The 22,760-nt window shown below is 49.4% G+C and overlaps 1 protein-coding gene across 1 annotated transcript in view; it reads left to right on the forward strand.

Annotated features, from left to right (window-relative positions):
• Window positions 1–13,686, forward strand: part of EPHA2 (EPH receptor A2) — a 41,251-nt gene extending 27,565 nt beyond the window's left edge. The window contains exons 11-17 of the mRNA XM_074306160.1: window positions 636–821; window positions 1,793–1,854; window positions 1,968–2,177; window positions 3,859–4,008; window positions 5,054–5,247; window positions 5,960–6,115; window positions 12,486–13,686. Coding sequence (XP_074162261.1) covers window positions 636–821; window positions 1,793–1,854; window positions 1,968–2,177; window positions 3,859–4,008; window positions 5,054–5,247; window positions 5,960–6,115; window positions 12,486–12,591 — 1,064 coding nt within the window. The 3' untranslated portion in view covers window positions 12,592–13,686. The remainder of the gene's footprint in view (window positions 1–635; window positions 822–1,792; window positions 1,855–1,967; window positions 2,178–3,858; window positions 4,009–5,053; window positions 5,248–5,959; window positions 6,116–12,485) is intronic.
• The last annotated feature ends 9,074 nt before the right edge of the window (window positions 13,687–22,760 follow it).

Below are 22,760 nucleotides of genomic sequence, written 5' to 3' on the forward strand. Positions count from 1 at the left end.
TCCCTCCCATTTTAAAGATTAGGAAACTGAGGCTCAGAAAAGTCATACAACTTAGTTAATGGCAGAGGTGGACTTGAACATAGGACTTTTGACTCTTGGTCCAGTGCTTTCTCCACTCTGCCATCCATTCTCCCAGTGGGGATAGTAATAATAATAATAAGAACAGCAACAGCTATAAACTTGTGAAAGAGATGTATTTTATCTCCATTTTACATAGGAGGAAACTGAGGCAGAAAGATGAGAAGTAAAAATAATCGAGCTAATAATAAACATTTATATAGTACCTTCTGTGTGCCTGACACCATGCTAAACGCCTTACAAATATTATCTCACACTACTCTTAGAAAGAGGTGCTGTTATTATCCCCATTTTACAGATGAGCAAACTAAGAAAGCTGTGAAGTGACTTTCCAGTCTCATAGCTAGCAAATATCTGAAGTGAGATTTGAACTCGGCTCTTTCTCACTCCAGATCCAGTGCTCTAATTACTTCTCCATCTGGCTGAACAAGGTAGTGAGAGACAGAAAGGGTGGGGGGTGGTACTAGATCCAGAGTTCCAGCTGCCAGGGGGCCGTCTCTGGGCAGCTCAGAGCTTGCGGATACTCAGTGTTCTCTCCTCCCCTCTTCCCCCAACAGGCGAATTTGGGGAGGTTTTTAAGGGGTCGCTGAAGGCTTCAGGGAAGAAGGAAGTTCCTGTGGCCATCAAGACCCTCAAGGCGGGCTACACGGAGAAGCAGCGTGTGGACTTCCTGAGCGAAGCCAGCATCATGGGCCAGTTTAACCATCACAACATCATCCATCTGGAGGGGGTGGTCTCCAAATGTAAGTACCCCCTTGCCTCGCTGGGGGGATGGGAATAATGCCTACGTTCACTCACTCTCAGGAGTGTGAGAGACCTAAGGCCCAGGGAGGACGAGGGGCTTGCTGAAGGGTCTACGGAGAATAATTCACCAGGAAGAAATTCGCACCCGGGCCCCCTGACTCCAAAGGCAGTGGATTTTCCCCCCTGAAATCCCAAACTGCTTTTCATTCACTCACATTTCTGGAAGAAAATACAAACATAAATATAGCTCGCTTGGAGCCCCCACGGGTGTAGAACCTAGCGGAAGGCATGTGGTCCACACAAATATGCATGTGCACTAAAAATAGTGATAAAACGGAAGAGACTGTGATGGATGGTAAATAAATGATACCAAATACTGCACAAGGGCCAAAGAAAAGATAATTTATCACGTGTGAGCTTAGAGGCCAAAAGTCCAAACATTCATTTTACAGTTGAGGAAACTGAGTCACAGAAAAGGGAAGTGATTTACCCAAGTCACAAGGTGACAACGTCTAAGGCAAGATTAGAACTCGAGTCTTCCTGATACCGGGTCTAACATTCTATCCCTTGTACCATTTAGAAGCTTTTCAGCTCTGTGATGGCAGAAACTCACCTTGTGAACTTTAACCCTTAGACAATAAGGATCAGTTCTTAGTAAACATTTTTCAGTTTCCTAAATGAATGAATGAAATGAGCCTGGAGGGATGGGTAAAAATTTGGCAGGTGAAGAAAAGGGGCAGAAAAAAGGTGTATTCTGGGTACAGGATAGTAAGAGACAAGAAGGGGTTGCCTGGGTCCAAGGGACGGCAATTAGCCCCATGTGACTGGAAATAGACAGTTAAGGACACTGAGGGATACGGGGTAAGTAAGCATCCGAGGCTGAATTTAAATTCAGGTTTTCCCGACTTCAGCCTCAACGTCTCTAACCATTTTCCCATCCCGATGCGGATGCTCTGCTTCTTTGCCACAGATAAGCCCATGATGATCATAACAGAATACATGGAGAACGGTGCACTGGACAAATTCCTGCGGGTGAGCAGCGGGGTCCTGGTGACAGTCAGGGAGGATACCGGGTTCAGGGCAGGGGGAGGTCGGGCTGCTCCGCTTGCCTCCTTCCACACTAACCCTCACCTCCGGACTTCTAGGAGAAGGACGGCGAGTTCTGTGTCATCCAGCTGGTGGGCATGCTACGGGGCATTGCATCGGGCATGAAGTACCTCGCCAGCATGAACTACGTGCACCGCGACCTGGCCGCCCGCAACATCCTCGTCAACAGCCAGCTGGTGTGCAAGGTGTCCGACTTCGGGCTCTCCCGGGTCCTGGAGGACGACCCCGAAGCCACCTACACGACCAGCGTGAGTGAGCGTGGGAGTCCCGGGTGTTCTGTGGGAGGGAGCCCGTGCAGTCTGGGCTAACGGAGCGCGCGCGTCACAAAAAGCCCAGGCAGCCGTTTGCCCGTCACAGCACAGCTCGCTGGATAAAGTGTGGGTTTCAAAGAACTTCCCACGCGTGCTGTGCTCACACTGTTTCTGGGAGGAAGATGTGCCGGGCAGAGAAACTGAGGCACGGGGAGGTGTTAACTGATGTTCAGACACAAACTAGAATCTGCATCTTTCTGACTGTAAGCCATGAGATGTAGGGAATATAAGGGAATAAATAAAAGGGAAAAAAGAGCTGGGAGGGCCTTAGAACCCAGGAGGTCAGAGCTGGGAGGGCCTTAGAACCCAGGAGGTCAGAGCTGGGAGGGCCCTTAGAACCCAGGAGGTCAGAGCTGGGAGGGGCCTTAGAACCCAGGAGGTCAGAGCTGGGAGGGCCTTAGAACCCAGGAGGTCAGAGCTGGGAGGGCCCTTAGAACCCAGGAGGCCAGAGCTGGGAGGGCCCTTAGAACCCAGGAGGTCAGAGCTGGGAGGGCCCTTAGAACCCGGGATGTCAGAGCTGGGAGGGCCCTTAGAACCCAGGAGGTCAGAGCTGGGAGGGCCCTTAGAACCCAGGAGGTCAGAGCTGGGAGGGCCCTTAGAACCCGGGATGTCAGAGCTGGGAGGGCCCTTAGAACCCGGTAGGTCAGAGCTGGGAGGGCCCTTAGAACCCAGAAGGTCAGAGCTGGGAGAGGCCTTATAACCCAGGAGGTCAGAGCTGGGAGGGTCCTTAGAACCCGGTAGGTCAGAGCTGGGAGGGCCCTTAGAACCCAGGAGGTCAGAGCTGGGAGGGCCCTAGAACCCAGGAGGTCAGAGCTGGGAGGGCCCTTAGAACCCAGGAGGGCCCTTAGAACCCGGGAGGTCAGAGCTGGGAGGGCCCTTAGAACCTGGGATGTCAGAGCTGGGAGGGCCCTTAGAACTCAGGAGGTCAGAGCTGGGAGGGCCCTTAGAACCTGGGATGTCAGAGCTGGGAGGGTCCTTAGAACCTGGGATGTCAGAGCTGGGAGGGCCCTTAGAACCCAGGAGGTCAGAGCTGGGAGGGCCCTTAGAACCCAGGAGGTCAGAGCTGGGAGGGCCCTTAGAACCCGGGAGGTCAGAGCTGGGAGGGCCCTTAGAACTCAGGAGGTCAGAGCTGGGAGGGCCCTTAGAACCTGGGATGTCAGAGCTGGGAGGGTCCTTAGAACCTGGGATGTCAGAGCTGGGAGGGCCCTTAGAACCCAGGAGGTCAGAGCTGGGAGGGCCCTTAGAACCCGGGAGGTCAGAGCTGGGAGGGCCCTTAGAACCCGGGATGTCAGAGCTGGGAGGGCCCTTAGGACACGGGGAATGTCAGAAATGGAACAGGAACCTCAGAGGCACCGAATCCAACTCATTTATCTCACAGTTGGAACCTAGAGGAGTCAAGAGTTGAAGGACACATAATATGACACGACTTTTGGCAGCAAAGGGGTTATAACTTCTCATTCCCATTCATGGATGTGTGAAGTAGAAATGGGCCAGGCAAAGGATACTGAAAAATAAATCAAAAGGGGAACTGACTCCCCTGCTCCCAGCCCACCCGCGCCCCCTCCTCAGCGGAGGGCGTGACCATGTCCGGTAACAGAGCCCTGGGACTCTTCTGCAGGGAGGGAAGATCCCCATCCGATGGACAGCCCCGGAGGCCATCTCCTACCGCAAGTTCACCTCCGCCAGCGACGTGTGGAGCTACGGTATCGTCATGTGGGAGGTGATGAGCTACGGAGAGAGACCCTACTGGGAGCTGTCCAACCATGAGGTAGGTGTCCGGACACCCGGGGCTAGTGTGGGAGCGCGTCCTGGTGCAACCGCCGAGGCTCTGGGAGAAGTTCTGGGGTTCATGCGGAATTGAGAGATCAGGCAGCTCACCTAGTCCGGCCTCCTCATCTCCCAGAGGAGGAAACAGCTCTAGAGAACGAAGGCTGCTTCGTCTGAAGGCTCCAGGGAGGAGGAGCAGGGTCCGATTCAAACCTGAGTGCTCCGAAGTGCCAGCCAGGTGTGCTTTCCACACGCGGCGATCCCTTCCTCCCATCAGTCTTAGAGTAAACGTCTGTGTGACTCGGCCACTCAGCCTCTGCTGAATTCAGCAGGACCTTGAAGAGCATCTTGACTAGCTCCCTATTGTCTGCAAGACAAAATAAAAACTGCTCAGCTTGGCGTTCGAGGCCCTTCCTAATCTCTTCCAACTTTCCTTTTCAGCCTTATTTCTACCTTTTTTTCTATCCCATTCCTTCCAGTCAAGAAATATTAAACCAACAAGCATTTATTAAGTGCTTGCTGTGTCCCAGGCAGTGTGTTTAAGAACTAGGGATATAGATTATAGGTAAAAAGAGAAATAGTCCTTGACTTCTGGAGGCTTCTTCATGGCTGTTCTTCACTAGTACTAAGGAATGGAGTCTTGAATACAACAAGCACTTAATGTATGCTTATAGTAATAAAGAGCACGGGTCTTATCCTTCCTTTTGGACTGTAAGTTCCTTAAGGGAAGGAGCGAGGCCAGTCTTTAGTCTTCATATTCTCAGTGCTGAGGAACAGAACTTGGACTTTGTACAGAGACTTCCATGCCGCAGGGGCTTCATAAATGCTGACATACATGGAGTGTTCACTCAGTTTTAAGCCTCTCAGTTTTCAGCCAAGGAAGCTGGGCCCAGAGAGATGGGATTCTTTACCCAATGGCACCAGGTAGTGGTTGCCAGAGACGGGATTGCACCTGTGCTGGGAGGAGATCCCCCTTTGGGCCTTGCTCGTTTCTCACCAAGCCCTTACACGCCGTGCCCTCTCCCCCCCGCCGACATCATCCGTAGGTCATGAAGGCCATCAACGAGGGCTTCAGGCTGCCGGCTCCCATGGACTGCCCCTCAGCCATCTACCAGCTCATGATGCAGTGCTGGCTGCAGGAGCGGGCACGGAGACCCAAGTTCCCCGACATCGTCAGCATTTTGGACAAGCTCATCCGGGCCCCCGAGTCTCTCAAGACCCTGGCGGACTTTGACCCCAGGTGAGCTTCTGGGAGATCCTGAGGACTCTCAGGGTGGCCTGGGCACAGAGGCTGCCCAACTCCCTGCCCAGCAGCTGGCATGAGCCGGTCTTGGGGCCTGGCCCACGAGCCCCCCTTCTCAGGAAGGAGTTATGGCACCCTCCTCCCAAGCAGGAGGAAGCAGGGTGAGAGCTCAGAGACTGTGCCAGGGCAGCTTGTGCCAAGGAGGGTAGCAACTCCCGGGGGAAGGCAATGGCAGGGAGCTGCCCGCACAACAGGGCCCAAGGCGGGCATCCCCGGCGGCCCAAGCAGGCATGAGGATTCCCACTGAAGACCAGCTGGGCTGAGGCCTGTGCCAGCCATAGACTGGGAGGGGGAGGGTGGGCTGAGGGGCACCTCACAGACCCCCTAGACCATAGACTCACCTGTGGCTCAGAGAGAAGAAAGTCATCAGGCAGGTTAATTAATATCGGAGTCTGGACTAGAAAAATCTTCTGACTCCCTGCCAGTTCATCAAAAAGCATCTGCTGTATGCTTGGTGCTGGGCTCGATGCTGGAGATGCCAAGCTCAAAGTGAGACGGCTCCCGTCCTCCAGGAGCCCCCATTCCAGCGGAGGACCCGCGACCCCAAAGGGCCCGGCCGAGGATGGTCAGTGGGGCGGTCCCCCCGGTCCTCCTAAGCCGTTGCCCCCCCCAGTTCTGCCCCCCAGCCTCAGACAGCCATTTCTTCCAGGGTCTCCATCCGGCTGCCCAGCACCAGCGGCTCCGAGGGCATTCCCTTCCGCACCGTGTCGGAGTGGCTGGAGTCCATCAAGATGCACCAGTACACAGAGCACTTCATGTCGTCGGGCTACAACGCCATCGAGAAGGTGGTGCAGATGACCAACGAGTGAGTGTCCCTCCCCCTGCGAGGGTCCTGAAGGAGAGATCAAGGGGCAACTTTGGGGGAGCCCCAGTTACCTGGCACCCCAACAGAAGCTTCCAGGCTCATGTAATAGGAGAGCTGGGAGGGGTGGAGGAACCCGGGATGTCAGAGCTGGGAGGGCCCTTAGAACCCGGGATGTCAGAGCTGGGAGGGCCCTGAGAACACAGGATGTTAGAGCTGGGAGGGCCCTTAGAACCCAGGAGGTCAGAGCTGGGAGGAACCTTAGAACCCAGGAGGTCAGAGCTGGGAGGGCCTTAGAACCCAGGAGGTCAGAGCTGGGAGGGGTCTTAGAACCCAGGAGGTCAGCGCTGGGAGGGCCCTTAGAACTCAGGAGGTCAGAGCTGGGAGGGCCCTTAGAACCCGGGAGGTCAGAGCTGGGAGGGCCCTTAGAACCCGGGAGGTCAGAGCTGGGAGGGCCCTTAGAACCCAGGAGGTCAGCGCTGGGAGGGCCCTTAGAACTTGGGATGTCAGAGCCGGGAGGGCCCTTAGAACTTGGGATGTCAGAGCTGGGAGGGCCCTTAGAACTCGGGATGTCAGAGCTGGGAGGGCCCTTAGAACCCGGGAGGTCAGAGCTGGGAGGGCCCTTAGAACCCAGGAGGTCAGAGCTGGGAGGGCCCTTAGAACCCGGGATGTTGGAGCTGGGAGGGGTCTAGAACCCAGGATGTCAGAGCTGGGAGGGCCCTTAGAACCCAGGAGGTCAGAGCTGGGAGGGCCCTTAGAACCCAGGAGGTCAGAGCTGGGAGGACCCTTAGAACCCAGGAGGTCAAAGCTGGGAGGGCCCTTAGAACCCAGGAGGTCAGGGCTGGGAGGGCCCTTAGAACCCAGGAGGTCAGAGCTGGGAGGGCCCTTAGAACCCAGGAGGTCAGAGCTGGGAGGGCCCTTAGAACCCGGGATGTTGGAGCTGGGAGGGGTCTAGAACCCAGGATGTCAGAGCTGGGAGGGCCCTTAGAACCCGGGAGGTCAGAGCTGGGAGGACCCTTAGAACCCAGGAGGTCAAAGCTGGGAGGGCCCTTAGAACCCAGGAGGTCAGAGCTGGGAGGGCCCTTAGAACCCAGGGTGTCAGGATTGGGAGGGAGCTTAAAACATGGAATATTGGCCATGAAGGAAGGTTAGAGCTTTTCAAGTAGTTTCCAGAGGAGGAAGCCAAGGAGCCCAGAGGGGAAGTCATTTGCCCACAGTCACGGGGCCGATCAATCGTGCAGCCCCAGCTGCCCCCTTTCCAAGCCTGCGTTCTTCCCCGCTGCTGCTCCGGTCTGCCTCTCAGAGCTGCCCAAGCCCACAGGGGAAGTGGTTCAGGCGAAGGAGCCTTGGAGGAGAGCCATGAGCAGAGGCAGTGACTGGGGAAACCGGCTTCATCTGGTTTCTGCGTTGTTTGAGGCTGGGCTTCATGCCTGCTCCCCATCCCGGGCCCCTCCCTGCCTTCCTGCCCCCTCCGAGCATCCAGGGAAACAAAGGCTTCCTTCTCCCCCATTTCTTTCCTTGGCTTCTGCCCCCTCAGAGGGACCAGGGAGGAGGAGGGCGGCTGGGTCTGCTGGGCACACTGGCTGCATCTTGAAATTGGGAGCATAAGACTCGGGTTCCAATCCTGCCCTTGATACTGATACTGTTCTTAGGCAAAGTGTCCTCTCTGCACCTTGAGTTCCTCATCTGTAAAATGGGAATTTGTTGGACTAGAAGATTCCCAAAATCTATGAAACACAAATTTTATATTTGGCCCTTTGATTTAGAGCTGAAATGGCCCACAGCTTATTCTTAGAAAATTAAGATACCCCCTCTGTCTCGCTCTGTCTCTGTCTCTGTCTCTCTCTCTCTCTCTGTCTCTCTCTCTGTCTCTGTGTCTCTGTCTCTCTCTTTCTCTCCTTTTTTCTCTCTCTTTCTGTCTCTGTCTCGCTCTCTCTCTCTGTCTCTGTCTCTCTCTCTCTGTCTCTCTCTCTCTTTCTCTCCTTTTCTCTCTCTCTTTCTGTCTCTTTCCTCCCTCTGTCTCTCTCTCTCTCTCTCTGTGTCTCTCTGTCTCTTTCCTCCCTCTGTCTCTCTCTCTCTCTGTGTCTCTCTCTCTCTTTCTCTCCTTTTCTCTCTCTCTTTCTGTCTCTTTCCTCCCTCTGTCTCTCTCTCTCTCTCTCTGTGTCTCTCTCTCTTTCTCTCCTTTTCTCTCTCTCTTTCTGTCTCTTTCCTCCCTCTGTCTCTCTGTCTCTCTGTCTTTCTCTCCTCTGTTTCTGTCCCTCTCTGTCTCTCTGTATCTTTTATTCTCTCTACCTAGTCCCATTTCTAAATTAAATCCTCTGATCCTTTTCCCTCTGAGCTTCCCAACCAGCCCCTGGCCAGGTTCCTGACAGCTTCAGGGTTTGGATCCCTGACAGGACCTCTTGGAAGAGCTGCCTCCTTCTCTCTGGTTTTAGGATTGGGGACCTTTCCCGGCATGGCACGGCCCAGCATTTGGGAACAGGGCCATGCATAGACTCCTTCCCCCTGGGGCCAGCTTCCTTTGAAGGGTGGGACCTGTGTAAGGGGAGAATTCTACTAACCCACCCAGAAGGGGGGAAATCACCCTTAGAGGCCTTTTGTGTCTCTAAAAATAAATGACTATATGAGCAGCCCAATTTCTGGGAGGTCAGAGGTCTCTGTGAGAATAGGCCCCTTGCCTGGAAAACAGGCCCCACGAGGGATTTGGGAACCAGCTGATGAGGTCAGAGGGGAGAAGTGGAGCCTTGGACCCTAGACCTGGGCTGGTCTGTGGGTTTCTCTGGGGACTCCCAGCAAAGCCACTTAAGACATCTTGGCTAGGCAGCTAGAAGTAGACCCTCCTTGGGTCTCATCTCTCTTTCCCCAGGGATTGCCTGTGGTGGGAAACAGCCTGGGGGGAAGGGCTAGGGAGGAGACAAGCTAAAGAGATTGCAAAGAATTAGATCAAGGAGAGGGAGCTCTGGATGAGGTAGAGCTGGCAATTTTAAAATAAGAGATTTGGATTAAATGACATCTAAGACCGCTGCCCCTGCCCCTGCTGGCCCTGAAATTCTATGCTTTAAGATCTCTCCCAGCTCCGTTATTCTATACTCTCTGAGATCCAACCTTCTGTACGTATCTTCCTCCTGATGTTCGCCAGGGGCCTTCTTTTTTCCGCTCCAAATCCTGTTTGTGAGAGAGGGAGAAACTTCCTCAAGGCCCTCCTCCCAGGGGAAAAATCCCAAGGGTCAGCAGAAAAAGGTTTACAGGAAACGGACCCTCCGTGAAGAATCTCAAAATAGCTCTGGATTCCCTTTGCTCATTGATTTCCCATGGGCAGCATCTCTTGGCTAGATGAGGTTGGGATCATTTTAAATGAAAGTATTAGATTAAATTCAGGAAATTTTTCCAAGCTCTCTTCTCCCTACTTCTGAGTGTACTGGGAACTGAGCAAGTCCTGAGCCCCTTGATTCTCCTTCCTTCCTATCAAAGAGCTCTTTCATAACAAGCCAAGACAAGGCAGAAACTTATCTAGATTCTGGATAGGGAAACTGAGGCAGGCGTAGACTTAGATTGGGCACCTAATTCCCTGGGAAGTACTGGATGGGGCCTAGAGATGGATAGACTCCTAGAACTGGGTTGGAGGCCTAACCACAGGAACACTTTTACCTCTGAAAAAAGATGGGGATGAGAATCAGGAGTAGCTTTCATGTAAGGAAATGTATTGAGGTGCTTAGGATATTGGTGGGTGTAGTGGGCTGGGGAAGGGGAGCACTCTGGAAGAAAAATCTAGATATAGTTACTGGTCTCCACCACACAATCCTCTCAGAGAATAGCAAAGCTAAAAAAAAATATGGCCTTAGAACCCAGGAGGTCAGAGCGGGGAGAGCCCTTAGAACCCGGGAGGTCAGAGCCGGGAGGGCCCTTAGAACCCAGGAGGTCAGAGCTGGGAGGGTCCTTAGAACCCGGGAGGTCAGAGCTGGGAGGGGCCTTAGAACAAAGAATTGCAGCACTGGAAGGGATCTTAGAACCCAGAATGGCAGCTAATGGTGAAAATCTAGAGTCCATTGTACAGAAGGAGAGGTCTGGAAGGGAACAATTATGTGACCAAAGGCACACATCCCTCTGGGTGGTAGATGAGATGACCTTTTGGTCACTTCCAGTTCTAAGTTTCTGATGCTATAATTTCATTAACAGAAAGTTCAATTCAATTAGACAAGCACTTATTAAGTCCCTATTGTGTGCAGAAAGCACTGTTCTGGGCACTGGGAGACACTGTAGTTAGATAAAGCGGGCTCCCCTTACCTGATGCATGTCAGTATGGTATATTGACTCTGAAGCCAGAGGACCGGGGTTCAAATCCCACCTCCAGTGCTTAATTGACCTCCCTTTATATCAATTTCCTTGTGTGTGGGGACCCCCTCCAGACCCAGGTTCTGTAAAGAACACTATCCAGATTTCTTTCTAATAGCCATGATTGCAGCCGGGACAGGAGTGTTCTGAGGTCTCTGGGAGGGCAACAGTAGTCCTGGACAGGGCAGAGATTGAGTCTCCGGGGACAGGCCGTCCTTTTCCCCAGACCTTTACTCCTGAGGTCTGGCTCTGCCTTTCCCCGCTCAGCACACCCCAAAGCCTGTGGGAAAATCATGTCTCAAGAGATGCAAATAGAAGCAAATATCATATAATTAGCTCTTTTAACAACCCAGAGACTGGGCCCATAAAAACTTGGGTGTTTTCATCTGTTTGGGTCTGGTGGGTGATGGTGGCGGCAGGGGAGAGTAACAAAGACCATAATAAAAAATCCTCTCTGGGCCTTTGGGGGAGCATGGGCAGGTTTGTACAAGGATGGGGGAGAGGAGAAGCAGGAACAGGGAGAGGGGGGCACTGGGAGAAGGCAAAACTCTTTCAAGTAGAGTATTTGATCATTTGTGAATACCTGCCCTGAAAGGTTAGGTTTTCCAGACTGAGACCTGGGAGTCTGAGTATCTCTGGGAGTCTGGGCTATCTTCCACAGAAGGAAGAGAGAATCATTTCTTTATGTCTTCTGTCTGCCTGCATAGTGAAGAGAAGGAAATACCCTGGGGGAGAAGCCAGGAAGGTTGGTTCTTCCTGTTAAGTGCTCTGAGATCACTGGATTGAAGGAGGGCAGTTGGGGAGACATGGAGACTCATTCTGGGAAACCACACCTTGAACGGTGATGGGTGAAGGGGCTTGGACGACTCCCTTGAAGTCATGGGCATCCCCTACTTTGGGCCACGAATCATCCCAGCCACTCAAGGATTCTCCCGTCACCCTCAAGTTTCTCTGGATTTGTTATACAGTAGAAGTAGCCCAGCCCCTCCGTCTGGGGCTGTTTCCTAACCACAGAATAATGGGTATTCTAAGTTTCCTTCCAGTTCTGACATTTTATATTCGAAAACCCTGTCCATCTCTAATATTCTGTGCTCCCCAGTCCCTTCAAGCTCTGAAGTTCTGTTTCCTAATAGAAGAGTGATCCTTCGAAGCCTGTGTCCTAAGGTCCCACCCACTTAGAATGTTATGTTCTAGATTTGACTATGTTCTAAGTCCCCTTCCATATTGAACATTCTAAATTTAAGGTTCCTCTAAGCTTTGACATATCATGTTCTAAGGTCCTTCCCCAGTTCTATGTTCTAAGGTCTCTTCACAATGTGACTTTCTGTGTTCTACATTTCCTTCATATTGAACATTCTAAATTTAAGGTTCCTCTAAGCTCTGACATTTCATGTTCTAAGGTCCCTACCCTGTTAAACATTCTATGTTCTAAGGTTCCTTCCATATTGAACATTCTAAAATTGTAAGGTCCTTCTGAGCTCTGACATTTCACGTTCTAAGGTGTTTACCAATGAATCATTCTATGTTCTAAGGTCTCTCCAAGATATGATTTCGAAGATCCCTTCCATATTCTTCCATTCTAAATTGCAAAATTCCTCTAAGCTTTGACATTCTCTTTTTTGAGGTACCCTTACCCCTACCCCGAGTTCTGCTATTCTATGGTCTCAGGTCTCTCCTGACTCTAATCTCCTATGTTCTAAGTTCCCTTTCACCTCCAAATACTCTTTCTTTTAGGATTCTTTCCAACTTTGATTCTTTCTTCTAAGATCTCTTCCAGTTTGGACATTATGGGTTCTAAAGTCTCTCTGATTCTACAGGTCTGGGGTTCTCGGTGGTGCCGTAACACTCCCTCTCTCCCTCCCACAGGTCCCTCCTCCTGCCTCTCTCCCTCCCTCTCCTCCCGACTTCTGCCTCCCTTCCACAGCTCCCCGAATCCCCGTCTTGCTCTCCAGTTCCCTCTTCTCCTTCTCTTCCAAACCTTCCTTCCCTCCTTCCCTCCCTCCAGTCCCTAACTCTCCCTCTCTCCCTCCCTCCTGCACAGCGACATCAAGAGGATCGGGGTCCGCCTGCCTGGCCACCAGAAGCGCATTGCCTACAGCCTCCTGGGTCTTAAGGAGCAGGTGAACGCCGTGGGGATCCCCATCTGAGCAGAGCCGCCCGTTGTGGGACAGGAGGATGGGTCCAGACCGAGAAGAATGATGTTCTGCTCCCTTCTCTCCTCCACAGCTGATGGGACAAATGGGAAATACTTGAAGAAACTCAGAATTAAAACAAACCATGGCCTCCTCCCTCCCGGAGGAAAACCGGCTGCTAAGTAAGGGGAGGCCATAGCCATCGGCCCGGCCCCTGCGTCATTCTTACCTTGTCCCCGGTGCTCTCTTCCTCAGCTGAAGTCCCGCATTGACGCTGCCCCCGGGGGGCCTCCCCAGCCCTTGCTTGGGGGTGTATGGTGCCCTTACCCCGGGCCGGATGGCTGCTGGGCTGACAGCCTGGTGAAGCTTCTCCTCGTCCCATAATCCACGATGGGCATCCAGCACTTAACCGTACCTTCCGGGGAAAGAATTCCCTCGGCTTATGTGGCATTTCTCAAACTGCTGGTCCAGGCGGAACCATCCCCATGGGAAAAGAGAACCCTCTTCCTGTTCACTCTTTATAAGAGAAAAGAGCCTGAACCAGACTGAAAAATTAAAAACCCAGACGACACCATGGAGACCAGACCCCAGTCTGATGGACAGATCACCTCGGGGGCCCGAACCGCCCTCGGCTTGTTTCTCCACCATTTTCTCCACCATCCCTTCCCACTCCGCCCTTTCCCATCCTCCAGCCCAAAGTACTGTTTGGCCGTGGACTCTGAGGGTTTTATTGGGTTGTATTTTTATTTTATATATTTTGTATTTTGTAGAGAGTGTGTTCGTGTGGGACCCTGCTGGGGGTGAGACAGTGGTGGGATGGGAGGGGTCCTGTATCTAACATTCCTGAGTCTGGGAGGAAACAGCCTGGCCAGCCCGCACAGTCATACATTATGAACTTCTGAGGGAGGGTCTTCCTCTTCCTCCCTCTCCGTTTATTCCGGCCTCCTGCCTCATTCCTCCCAATGATGGTCACTAGTCTGTCAGTGTTAATCTTGCAAAGATTGGTGTTTTATGGGTTATTTTTTTGTGACATTAATTTATTATTTTTTATATTTATTGTTAGAAATTAATTATTTCTACATCAGATTAAAGTTGCGATTGGTTTCCAAATATGTCTGTGGCGTCTTTGTTAGCTAGGAATCTAAATTGGAAATGGGTCTCCTCAGACAAGGAGGCAGTAGAATGGGGGGGGGTGAGAGTAGTGGTTTGGGATTCAGGAAGTCTGGGTTCCAATCTCTGATCTACCCTTTGTTACCTAAGTGAACAAGTTGTATCCCTCTGGGTCTCTGCTTCCTTGTCCATAAAATGAAGTGTTGAGCTAAATTCATTCATTCATTTGATAAGAATTTATAAAGCACCTACTTTTCCTTGAGGATCAAAATACAGAGATAAAATAATTCTTGTCCTCAAGAAGCTGGGGGGAGAAGGGGAATAGGAGCTGGAAAGCTGAATCACAAATATCTATATATCTATAAAAAGAGAGAGATCTAGGGATATATTTGCATAGATCTATATATAGATATAGATATATACTAAGTAATTTCCTGGTGGAGAATACCAGCAATTTGGGAGATCAGAATAGGTTTCCTGTAAGAGGAAACATGAGCTAATCTTGGAAGAAAGATAGGGCTCTTAAGAGGTGACAGGAAGGAGGGAGTGCATTCCAAGTTTGGGGAACCATGCGGGCAAAGGCTTGGAGGCAGGAAATAACGTGTGTGGAAACATCAAGTGAACCAGTTTACCTGGATCATAGGAGTACATGTAGGAGAGTAAGATGCGAGCTAGACTGCCAGAGGCTTTGAAGGCCAGATGGAGGAGTCTGCATTTTATGCTACAAACAGGAGGGTTTCTTTAGCCCAAGAAGGACCAAAGCAGGGCTTTAGGGATATTAATTTGGCAGTTGTGTGGAGAATAGATGGAAGGAAGGAGGGGATTCTAAGGAAGGCAATTGCTAGGGACAGGAGATAGAGCACTGGGGGCACGGAAGTCAGCAGGACCCGAGTTAATCCAGCCTCAGATATTTATTAGCTGTGTGACTCTGGGCACACCGTTTAACCTGACTGCCACCCCCCACAAAAAGCCATTGCTACAGGCTAGAGATGCTAACGGTCTGAAGTAGGAAACTGGCGAATTAAGAAAGAAAGGAGGACAGATGGGAGATCTCTCCCAGCTTTGACCTTATGATCTCATAAGGACTTTCTCTAGCACTTGGGCCCCAGCCTCCTTAAGCCCTTCGTCCCATTCCCTACAACCCTAAAGTTTTGAGGGAGGACCCCTCGAAACGTCCTTGTTACTCTGAGACACGATCCATACTCTTCCCTAAGACTGGCTGAGACTCACCAGCCCCTCCGTGCTATATCAGGTTCCCCCTTGCTGCCCAAATTCCCAGAACGGTTTGATGGAGGGCGGGCAGGAGAGAGAGCTGTGGGCAGCTGTTTGATTCCCCCATGCTGGGGAGTCTCTGCCCTTGGGGAAACTCCTACATTAAGCCAAGAGGGACTGGGACCAGCTCCCAGCTTCCATTCTCTCCTCTCAGCTCAAGGAATTTAGACGGTGTGAGAATCCTCCAATCCAACCCCCTCAGTCCAAGTGAATGCAATTCAATTTGGTTAGAGATTTAGAGTTAGGGGTCCTAGGTTCATTTCATTACTTGGGGGACTTTGGACAAATTACTTTTCTCTGAGTCTTCATCTGTAAAATGAGGTAGAAGGATGAACTTAGAATGTTTCCAAAGTTCCTAACTCTATGATCCTATAATCATTTCTAAATCCTGTATTTTTTTCTTTCCAAAGCACTTTTCTTGCAGGGTCTTGACACATAACAAGCATGTGCTGCTTGCTGCTATGTTCTCTGGGTCTCAGTCTTCCTTCAATGTAAAATGGGTCAATATTTCTTAATCACCCCTCGCTGGATGGTAAGGAGGAGGGTGCTTTGTAAACATCAGAATCGGTTCTAAAAATGGGTGTTGCTATGATCTCATTGCTGCCAGTACAAGTAAGTAAAGAGAGAGCCCCGGGCGGGCAGGGCGCCTACTCCCCGACCCATCCCGTGTGGGATTTTTTTCATAACCTTCTTAACACGAGAAATGGAGTTGTTTCTTTACAGGCTGTGTTTGATCCCATCTCCATTGGTTCCCATCACCACCCACACAGGGGCATCCCACGGAGCATTCCCACCATTCTCGGGGCCTCAGTTCACTCCACCTCAAAAAGTGAATGCTTACCATATCAAATTCTTTACCTTCTCAGGGAGGTGGGAGGAAAAGGAGAGAAGGAAGGAGAGAATTTACAACTCAAAAATTTTTTTCAAATAAATGTTAAAATTTGTCTTTACATGTAATTTAAATAATTTTAAAGAAAAAAAATTTAAGTGAATGTTTGCTACATCAAATTGCTTACCATCTCAGGGACATAGATAAAAAAGGGGGGAAGAAGAGAGAGAATTTGCAACTCAAAAAATTTTGTAAGTAAATGTTAAAAATTATCTTTCCATGTAATTAGAAAAAACATTTTAAAGAAAGAAAATAGAGAGAAAAAAAAGAAAATGCTTAGTACTATCTTCTTCATTAGGGTGTTATAAGTGTTTTATAACAAGAAACTGTGGTGATGGTACAGTGGAAACAAAAGTGGTTCTGGAAAGTGAATATTGCACGCAGTAACAAGATTATGTGATGTTCAACTGTGACGGGCTTGGCTCTTTTCAACAAGGAGATGATTCAAAACATTCCAATAGATTTGGGTTGGAAAGAGCCACCTTCATCCAGGGAGAGAACTATGGAGACTGAATGTGGATCAAAACATAGTATTTTCTATTTTGTTGTTGTTGTTATTTTCTTGGTTTTTTTTTTCTTTCTCCTCTTTTTTTCCCTTTTGATCTGGTTTTTCTTGTGAAGCATGACAAATATGGAAATATGTTTAGAGGAATTGCATATGTTTAATATTGGACTGACTGCTGTCTTAGGGAGGGGAAAAGGGGGAGAAAAATTTGGAACCTAAGATTTTGCAAGGATGGAGGTTGAAAACTATCTTTGCATCAGTTTGGAAAAATAAAATGATTAAAAATTTAATAATATTATTATTTAAATTTTTTTTAAAATAAAAAAGAAACAAGAAAAAGGGTTCAGGAGTCAGAGGATATGGGTTCAAATTCTGACCATGATACTGTGTTATCCTGTCACTTCACCTCCTTAGGCCCTTTCCTCATTTAAAAGTTCCTTCCAGCTTCTTATTCATAGACACATCTCTCTGTGGTCAACTGAGGCTCCTTAGAAGAGAATCAATTCAATTAAAAAATGTTTATTAAGTACCTACTATAGGCCAGATGAAATGCTGAACAATACAGTACAAAGGACTTGCTGCTGTAATTGTTGTTTGTCTTCATTCTCAAAGAGGGTCATGATATTGGGAAAGTAATGTTGACTTGAAAGTGAATTGGACTTAAGTGAGGGAGGGCTCACTTTCCCCTCCAGAACCTTCTGGGGCCAGTGGCCAGATTTAAATCAGAACTAGAGATGGCCTTGGATGCAGTGGGAGACCTTGGTCTTTACATTCTATGGGAAGAGATAATTTGCCCACAATTAAATACAAAATAAGTAGAGTCATTTTTGATGTGTGTTTTGAGAAGGGCAAGGGAGGAGGTCCAGGAATGGAGCCCTAACAACTACTTTTCTGGGGGATGAGCCTTAAGGAATTCTGGCAAGTGGGATGAGTTTGGAGAGCATTCGAAGAATAGGGTGCACAACCTGGGCAAAAGTAAGGAGCTGGAAGATAGCATTCTTGCATAAAGAGAGAAATTAGGTTAATTTGAGCAGAATGGAGAGCCAGCTGGGGAAGGATTTTTCCATGCTAGAGTTGTTAGCATTTTGTCCTAGGGGATGATCTTGTCCAGCTCCCAGAGCTGCAGGTTTCAGGCTTGATTCTGATCCCATTGTAGGCCAGTGATGGGAGTGGGCAGCTGAGGGCCAGACAGGGCAGCCTCCGACCTTTGATCTTGTTGCATGGTCTCTGATAGCTAGGTCTTTGGGGATCTCTTGTTGGGAAATAAAAGAGGGATGCTCTGGGATGCACCAGGGCTCCCTTCACCTTTCCTAGCCCAGCACGAACACTTAATAAATGCTTGTTGACTTGACACAACCATGAAGAGAAGCAAGCTCCAGAATTTTGGAAGGTCTTTTTGCTTTTTTTCTCTTACAAAAAAAAAATTATTAGCATCTTCTCATTTCTACTTCCCAACTTCCCTGGCTTCCTTCAAGTCCCAGTTAAAATCCTGCTTTTACAGGAGGCCTTCCCCATCCTCATTAACTCCACTGCTTCTTTCTGTGGATTATTTCCAATTTATCCTGTCTATAGCTTTTGTTTGTGTTTTTTTAAAACATAGTTACTTGCAGGTTGACTCCCCCATTCTCCTGAGAGAATCCAGAGAACCAGGGTGCCTTTTACCATTCTTTGAAGTTGAATGATATGCCTAAAATCGCACAGTTAACTAGGATAGAACAAACAGGGCTTGGAGTTAGGCATATTTCTCTTCCTGAGTTCAAATCCAGCCTCAGACACTTACTAGCTGGGTGACCTTGTGCTGGTCACGCCACACTGTCTGCCTCAGTTTCCTCATCTGTAAAATGAGCTGGAGAAGGGGATGGCAGGCCTCTCTACTGTGTCTGCCAAGAAAACCCCAACTGGGATCATGAGGAGTAGGAGATGACTGAAAAATGGCCGAACACAGATAGAGAATGGGGATCTGAATCCAGATGCTCTGACCCCAAATCCAGCCTTCTGACTGGCTTCTGAGAAGGTTTACCTAAAAGGAAGCCCGCTGCTATCATATCATAAAGGAGATAGTAGGGTCATGTTAGACCCGCTCAAAAGCAGGGTTACCCTGTGAACAAGTATTGTTAGAAGTGGAAGGGGCCTTAGAGACCTCCTCATTTGACAGATAGGGAAACTGAGACCCAGAGAGGGAACCAGGACTGGACCAAAGGTCACGTTCTTTCTCTCTGTATCATTTCCCAATGGGCCTTGTTGACCTGTCTCTAAGGGTGATGGGACAGCAGTGACCAGAAGCCCTGAATACTCAGCCGGATTGGGACCTGGATTCTGGGGACCTGGCGTGGCCCAGCTTGGAGACATCACTTACAGTGCCCCACAAAGTTGGAATGATCTACAGTTCCATGTTGGGCGAGTTGCTGGGTCTCTGATCCCAGACCACAAGGTGTCCACTCTCTGAATGGAGGTGAGGATGGCAGGAGATGGGGCCATTAAGGGGGGTCACCAGGACCCCATCTGTTTTCCAGTTTCCTCTGCTGTCGATTGGACTCGGGATTCTAGAAGAGGGCACCTTCCAGCTCTATTTCCATGGTCTTATGAGTCATAGGAGGCTAGCAGTTAGAAGGGACCTGAGTTACTCCCTAGCCCAACCCCCGCCTGCCTTTATTTTCACAGCATTGGGGTTTATGTTGTAAATTTAATGACAACTCAAATGTCACTTTTACCAAAAGCTAAGCAAGTGTGGTTCTCATTTTATGTGGGGAAACTGAGGCACAGAGTAGCTTGGTTATTGCCACATGGCCAAGTGACTAGAGGGGCCGGAGGGAGACAGTCTGGCCTTCTCCGCCCCCCACGGCTTGCCTGTCACTGCGGCAGGCTAGGGTGTGACCGGGCAGGCCTGGCAGAACCCGGCTTTGGCCCACAGCCCAATTAGGCGTCAAACCAAGTGTACACGAGGTAGAGTTGGGTGGAGCTGGGAGCTCGGGCACGGCTTCCAAACCTGCTCTGCTGGCCCGGGATTCAGGGCTCTCCGTTAGTGGGAAGCCAGGCCCTGCTTGCTAAGCTGGGCCCTGGTGGCCTTCCGGGGTGACAGCCTGTGTTTCCTATCAGCGGGCTGGGGCCTGGGGATTAGCGCAGACCACTTGTACAACCAGCCCGGCTTCCCACAGGAATCTGGGCCAAGAGGGCACCGGGAGGCCAGGACCGGAGCCTGCTGCTGCTGACATGGCTGGTCCCAGAGACAGGCAGCAGCCAGGCCCTGGGGGAGGGGGGGAGATAGAGAACTGGGGGGGGCTGCTAGTGATGGGGCCCTCCTCCAACGTTCTCTTCAGGTCACGGTCTTCAAAGCACCGAGGGATCTCAGTCAGCATCTGGCCCAACATCCTCTTCTTCAGACCCAAAAGGGAAAAGACTTAGCCAATGCTCCCTAAAGCAATGAGGGAGCAGAGTTCTGACCAGCTCTGCTAGGTACTGATCAACCGGGTGACCTTGTTTAAGTCGCCCTACCTAAAGCTTCTCCACTGTAAACCGAGAAGTTGGTGGAGATCGATGAGCGACTTGTAGGAGTTTCCCCTCTACTCAGTTTGTATCTTGTAGGCATCCTATTTATTAATGTGCATGTTACAGCTTTCCACTAGAGCGTATGCTCCTTGAGAGCAGGATCTGTTTTTGATTCTTCTCTCTCCCACTTAGCACAATTCCTGGCATAGAATAATAAATAAGTGAAAAATAAATAGAATCAGTGAATAAATAAATGATAAAAGTAAATAAATAAATAGGCAAATAAGTAAAGAAACAAACAAACAAACAAATAAATCAGCTCTACATCTATGATCTCAGAATTAGAGTCCAGGAGGAACAGATTTAAGGACCTTAGAGTCCATTTACTATGACTCCTTCTTTTTACAGAGAAGGAAACTGAGGAAGGCCTGCCCAAGATCGCGTGAGTAAGAACTCAGGCCTTTGCCTTCAGATCTAGGGGATCATGGGCCTGAGAGTGCTGAGCCCCGAGGAAGGGGGGACTCCCCAAGAATGGAGGGCAACAGAGAGATTCATGTGTTAGATCAAAGGCCAAGTGGAACAGGCCTATGGGCAGAATGGCCTTTCCAGCCATCTTGACAGGAGGAGAAGCCATTCTATGGCACAGGGCAGGAAGGCCCCTGTGGGAGGCATGGGAGCCAAGGCTCAGGGTGTGCAGAATTCTTCATCATAAGCTTGGTTTCTTCATCTGCAAAATGGGGTGTAGCCTTCCCCTCCCCCTCCCCACCCTTTGCCTACCTCTCTCTGCTTCAGGGCTGCAGTGGGCCTTTGATGGCCTCAGATGAAAGTTTCTGCTACAGACCAAGGTGCTAATTAACCTGGTCCTCCTAGCAGCCTCCCTCCCTTCTTCCCTCCCTCCTCCAGCGGTTCTGGACCTGATCTGGCAATTAAAATACAATCCCATTAGGCACTGTGTTATTATTCTTTTTTTAATTAATTAGTGAATCTGAATCAATGAAGGGAGTGGGGGCTGGAGAGAAGTTAAGTGATACTTTAAGTGAATATGGGCTCCACGCCTTGCATTAGTCTGGAATTGGCACCAGGGTGCCCAAGGGGATCTCTGAGCAGAGGGCTCAGAGGAATGTGGGCCCTGAATGCCCCAACCTGGAAGTCTGGGCAGGAGTTTCCCTTGAGCATCGTGATCCGCTGAAAAGGGTGCTTTAGCCTTGACTCGACCACTGACCCACCACACAGCCTTGGAAAAGGGCCTGGGCCTGCACTTCCTCACCTGCCAAACGAGGCAGCTGGAATTAGATGATGTCCAGGGATCCCTCCTACTCTGAGATCCTAGGAAGGTCTGATGCTCGATGGTCTAAAGATCGCTCTAGTCATGGTGTTTTGTGTTCCTAGTGTCCTTCCAGCTTGGCATTCCACATCCGAAGGAGAACCCTCTACCTGAACAAATGATCCCGTTCCATCCCGTTTCCTCCAGCAAATTGCCCTTCTACCATTCCCCCCATCATTTGTCTTCATGTCTCTCCCGGTCTACTGGCTGCTTCCCAATTGCCAACATGTGTGCCCTTGATTCTCCATCTGCAAAATAAACTTCACTGGATCCATTCACTTCCATTAGCTATCTTCCCTTAGATCTCCATGCATTTGTGGCTTAAGTCCTTGACAAGGCTGCCTGTAGTAGGCGACCTTTTCTTTCTTTCTTCTCTTCCTCTCTCCTTTCCTCTTCTTTCTTTTTTTTCTTTTTTCCCCTCTTCTTTCTCTCCCCTCCTTTTTTCCTTTCCTCTTCTTTCTTTTTTTTCTTTTTTTCCCTCTTCTTTCTCTCCCCTCCTTTTTTCCTTTCCTCTTCTCTTTTCTTCTTCTTTCTCTCCCCTCCTTTTTTCCTTTCCTCTTCTTTCTCTTTTCTTCTTTCTCTCCCCTCCTTTTTCCTTTCCTCTTCTTTCTCTTTTCTTCTTTTTTTCTTCTTTCTCTCCCCTCCTTTTTTCCTTTCCTCTTCTTTCTCTTTTCTTTTTTCTTCTTTCTCTCCCCTCCTTTTTTCCTTTCCTCTTCTTTCTCTTTTCTTCTTTTTTTCTTCTTTCTCTCCCCTCCTTTTTTCCTTTCCTCTTCTTTCTCTTTTCTTCTTTCTCTCCCCTCCTTTTCCCTTTCCTCTTCTTTCTCTTTTCTTCTTTTTTTCTTCTTTCTCTCCCCTCCTTTTTTCCTTTCCTCTTCTTTCTCTTTTCTTTTTTCTTCTTTCTCTCCCCTCCTTTTTTCCTTTCCTCTTCTTTCTCTTTTCTTCTTTTTTTCTTCTTTCTCTCCCCTCCTTTTTTCCTTTCCTCTTCTTTCTCTTTTCTTCTTTCTCTCCCCTCCTTTTTTCCTTTCCTCTTCTTTCTCTTTTCTTTTTTCTTCTTTCTCTCCCCTCCTTTTTTCCTTTCCTCTTCTTTCTTTTTTTTCTTTTTTTCCCTCTTCTTTCTCTCCCCTCCTTTTTTCCTTTCCTCTTCTCTTTTCTTCTTCTTTCTCTCCCCTCCTTTTTTCCTTTCCTCTTCTTTCTCTTTTCTTCTTTCTCTCCCCTCCTTTTTCCTTTCCTCTTCTTTCTCTTTTCTTCTTTCTCTCCCCTCCTTTTTTCCTTTCCTCTTCTTTCTCTTTTCTTCTTTTTTTCTTCTTTCTCTCCCCTCCTTTTTTCCTTTCCTCTTCTTTCTCTTTTCTTTTTTCTTCTTTCTCTCCCCTCCTTTTTTCCTTTCCTCTTCTTTCTCTTTTCTTCTTTTTTTCTTCTTTCTCTCCTCTCCTTTTTTCCTTCCCTCTCTTTTTCTCTCTTCTCTGCGCCCTCTATACTAATTCGCTTGGTGATCTCATCAGCTCCCAGAGTTCAATTATTCTCTATGCTAATGATTCTCAAATCTACTCTGCCCACCTAATCTCTCTGCTAACCTCCAGTCTCTTATTTCCAATTACTTA

Source organism: Sminthopsis crassicaudata, chromosome 3 (genome assembly GCF_048593235.1).
Source record: "Sminthopsis crassicaudata isolate SCR6 chromosome 3, ASM4859323v1, whole genome shotgun sequence".
NCBI lineage: Eukaryota > Metazoa > Chordata > Mammalia > Dasyuromorphia > Dasyuridae > Sminthopsis > Sminthopsis crassicaudata.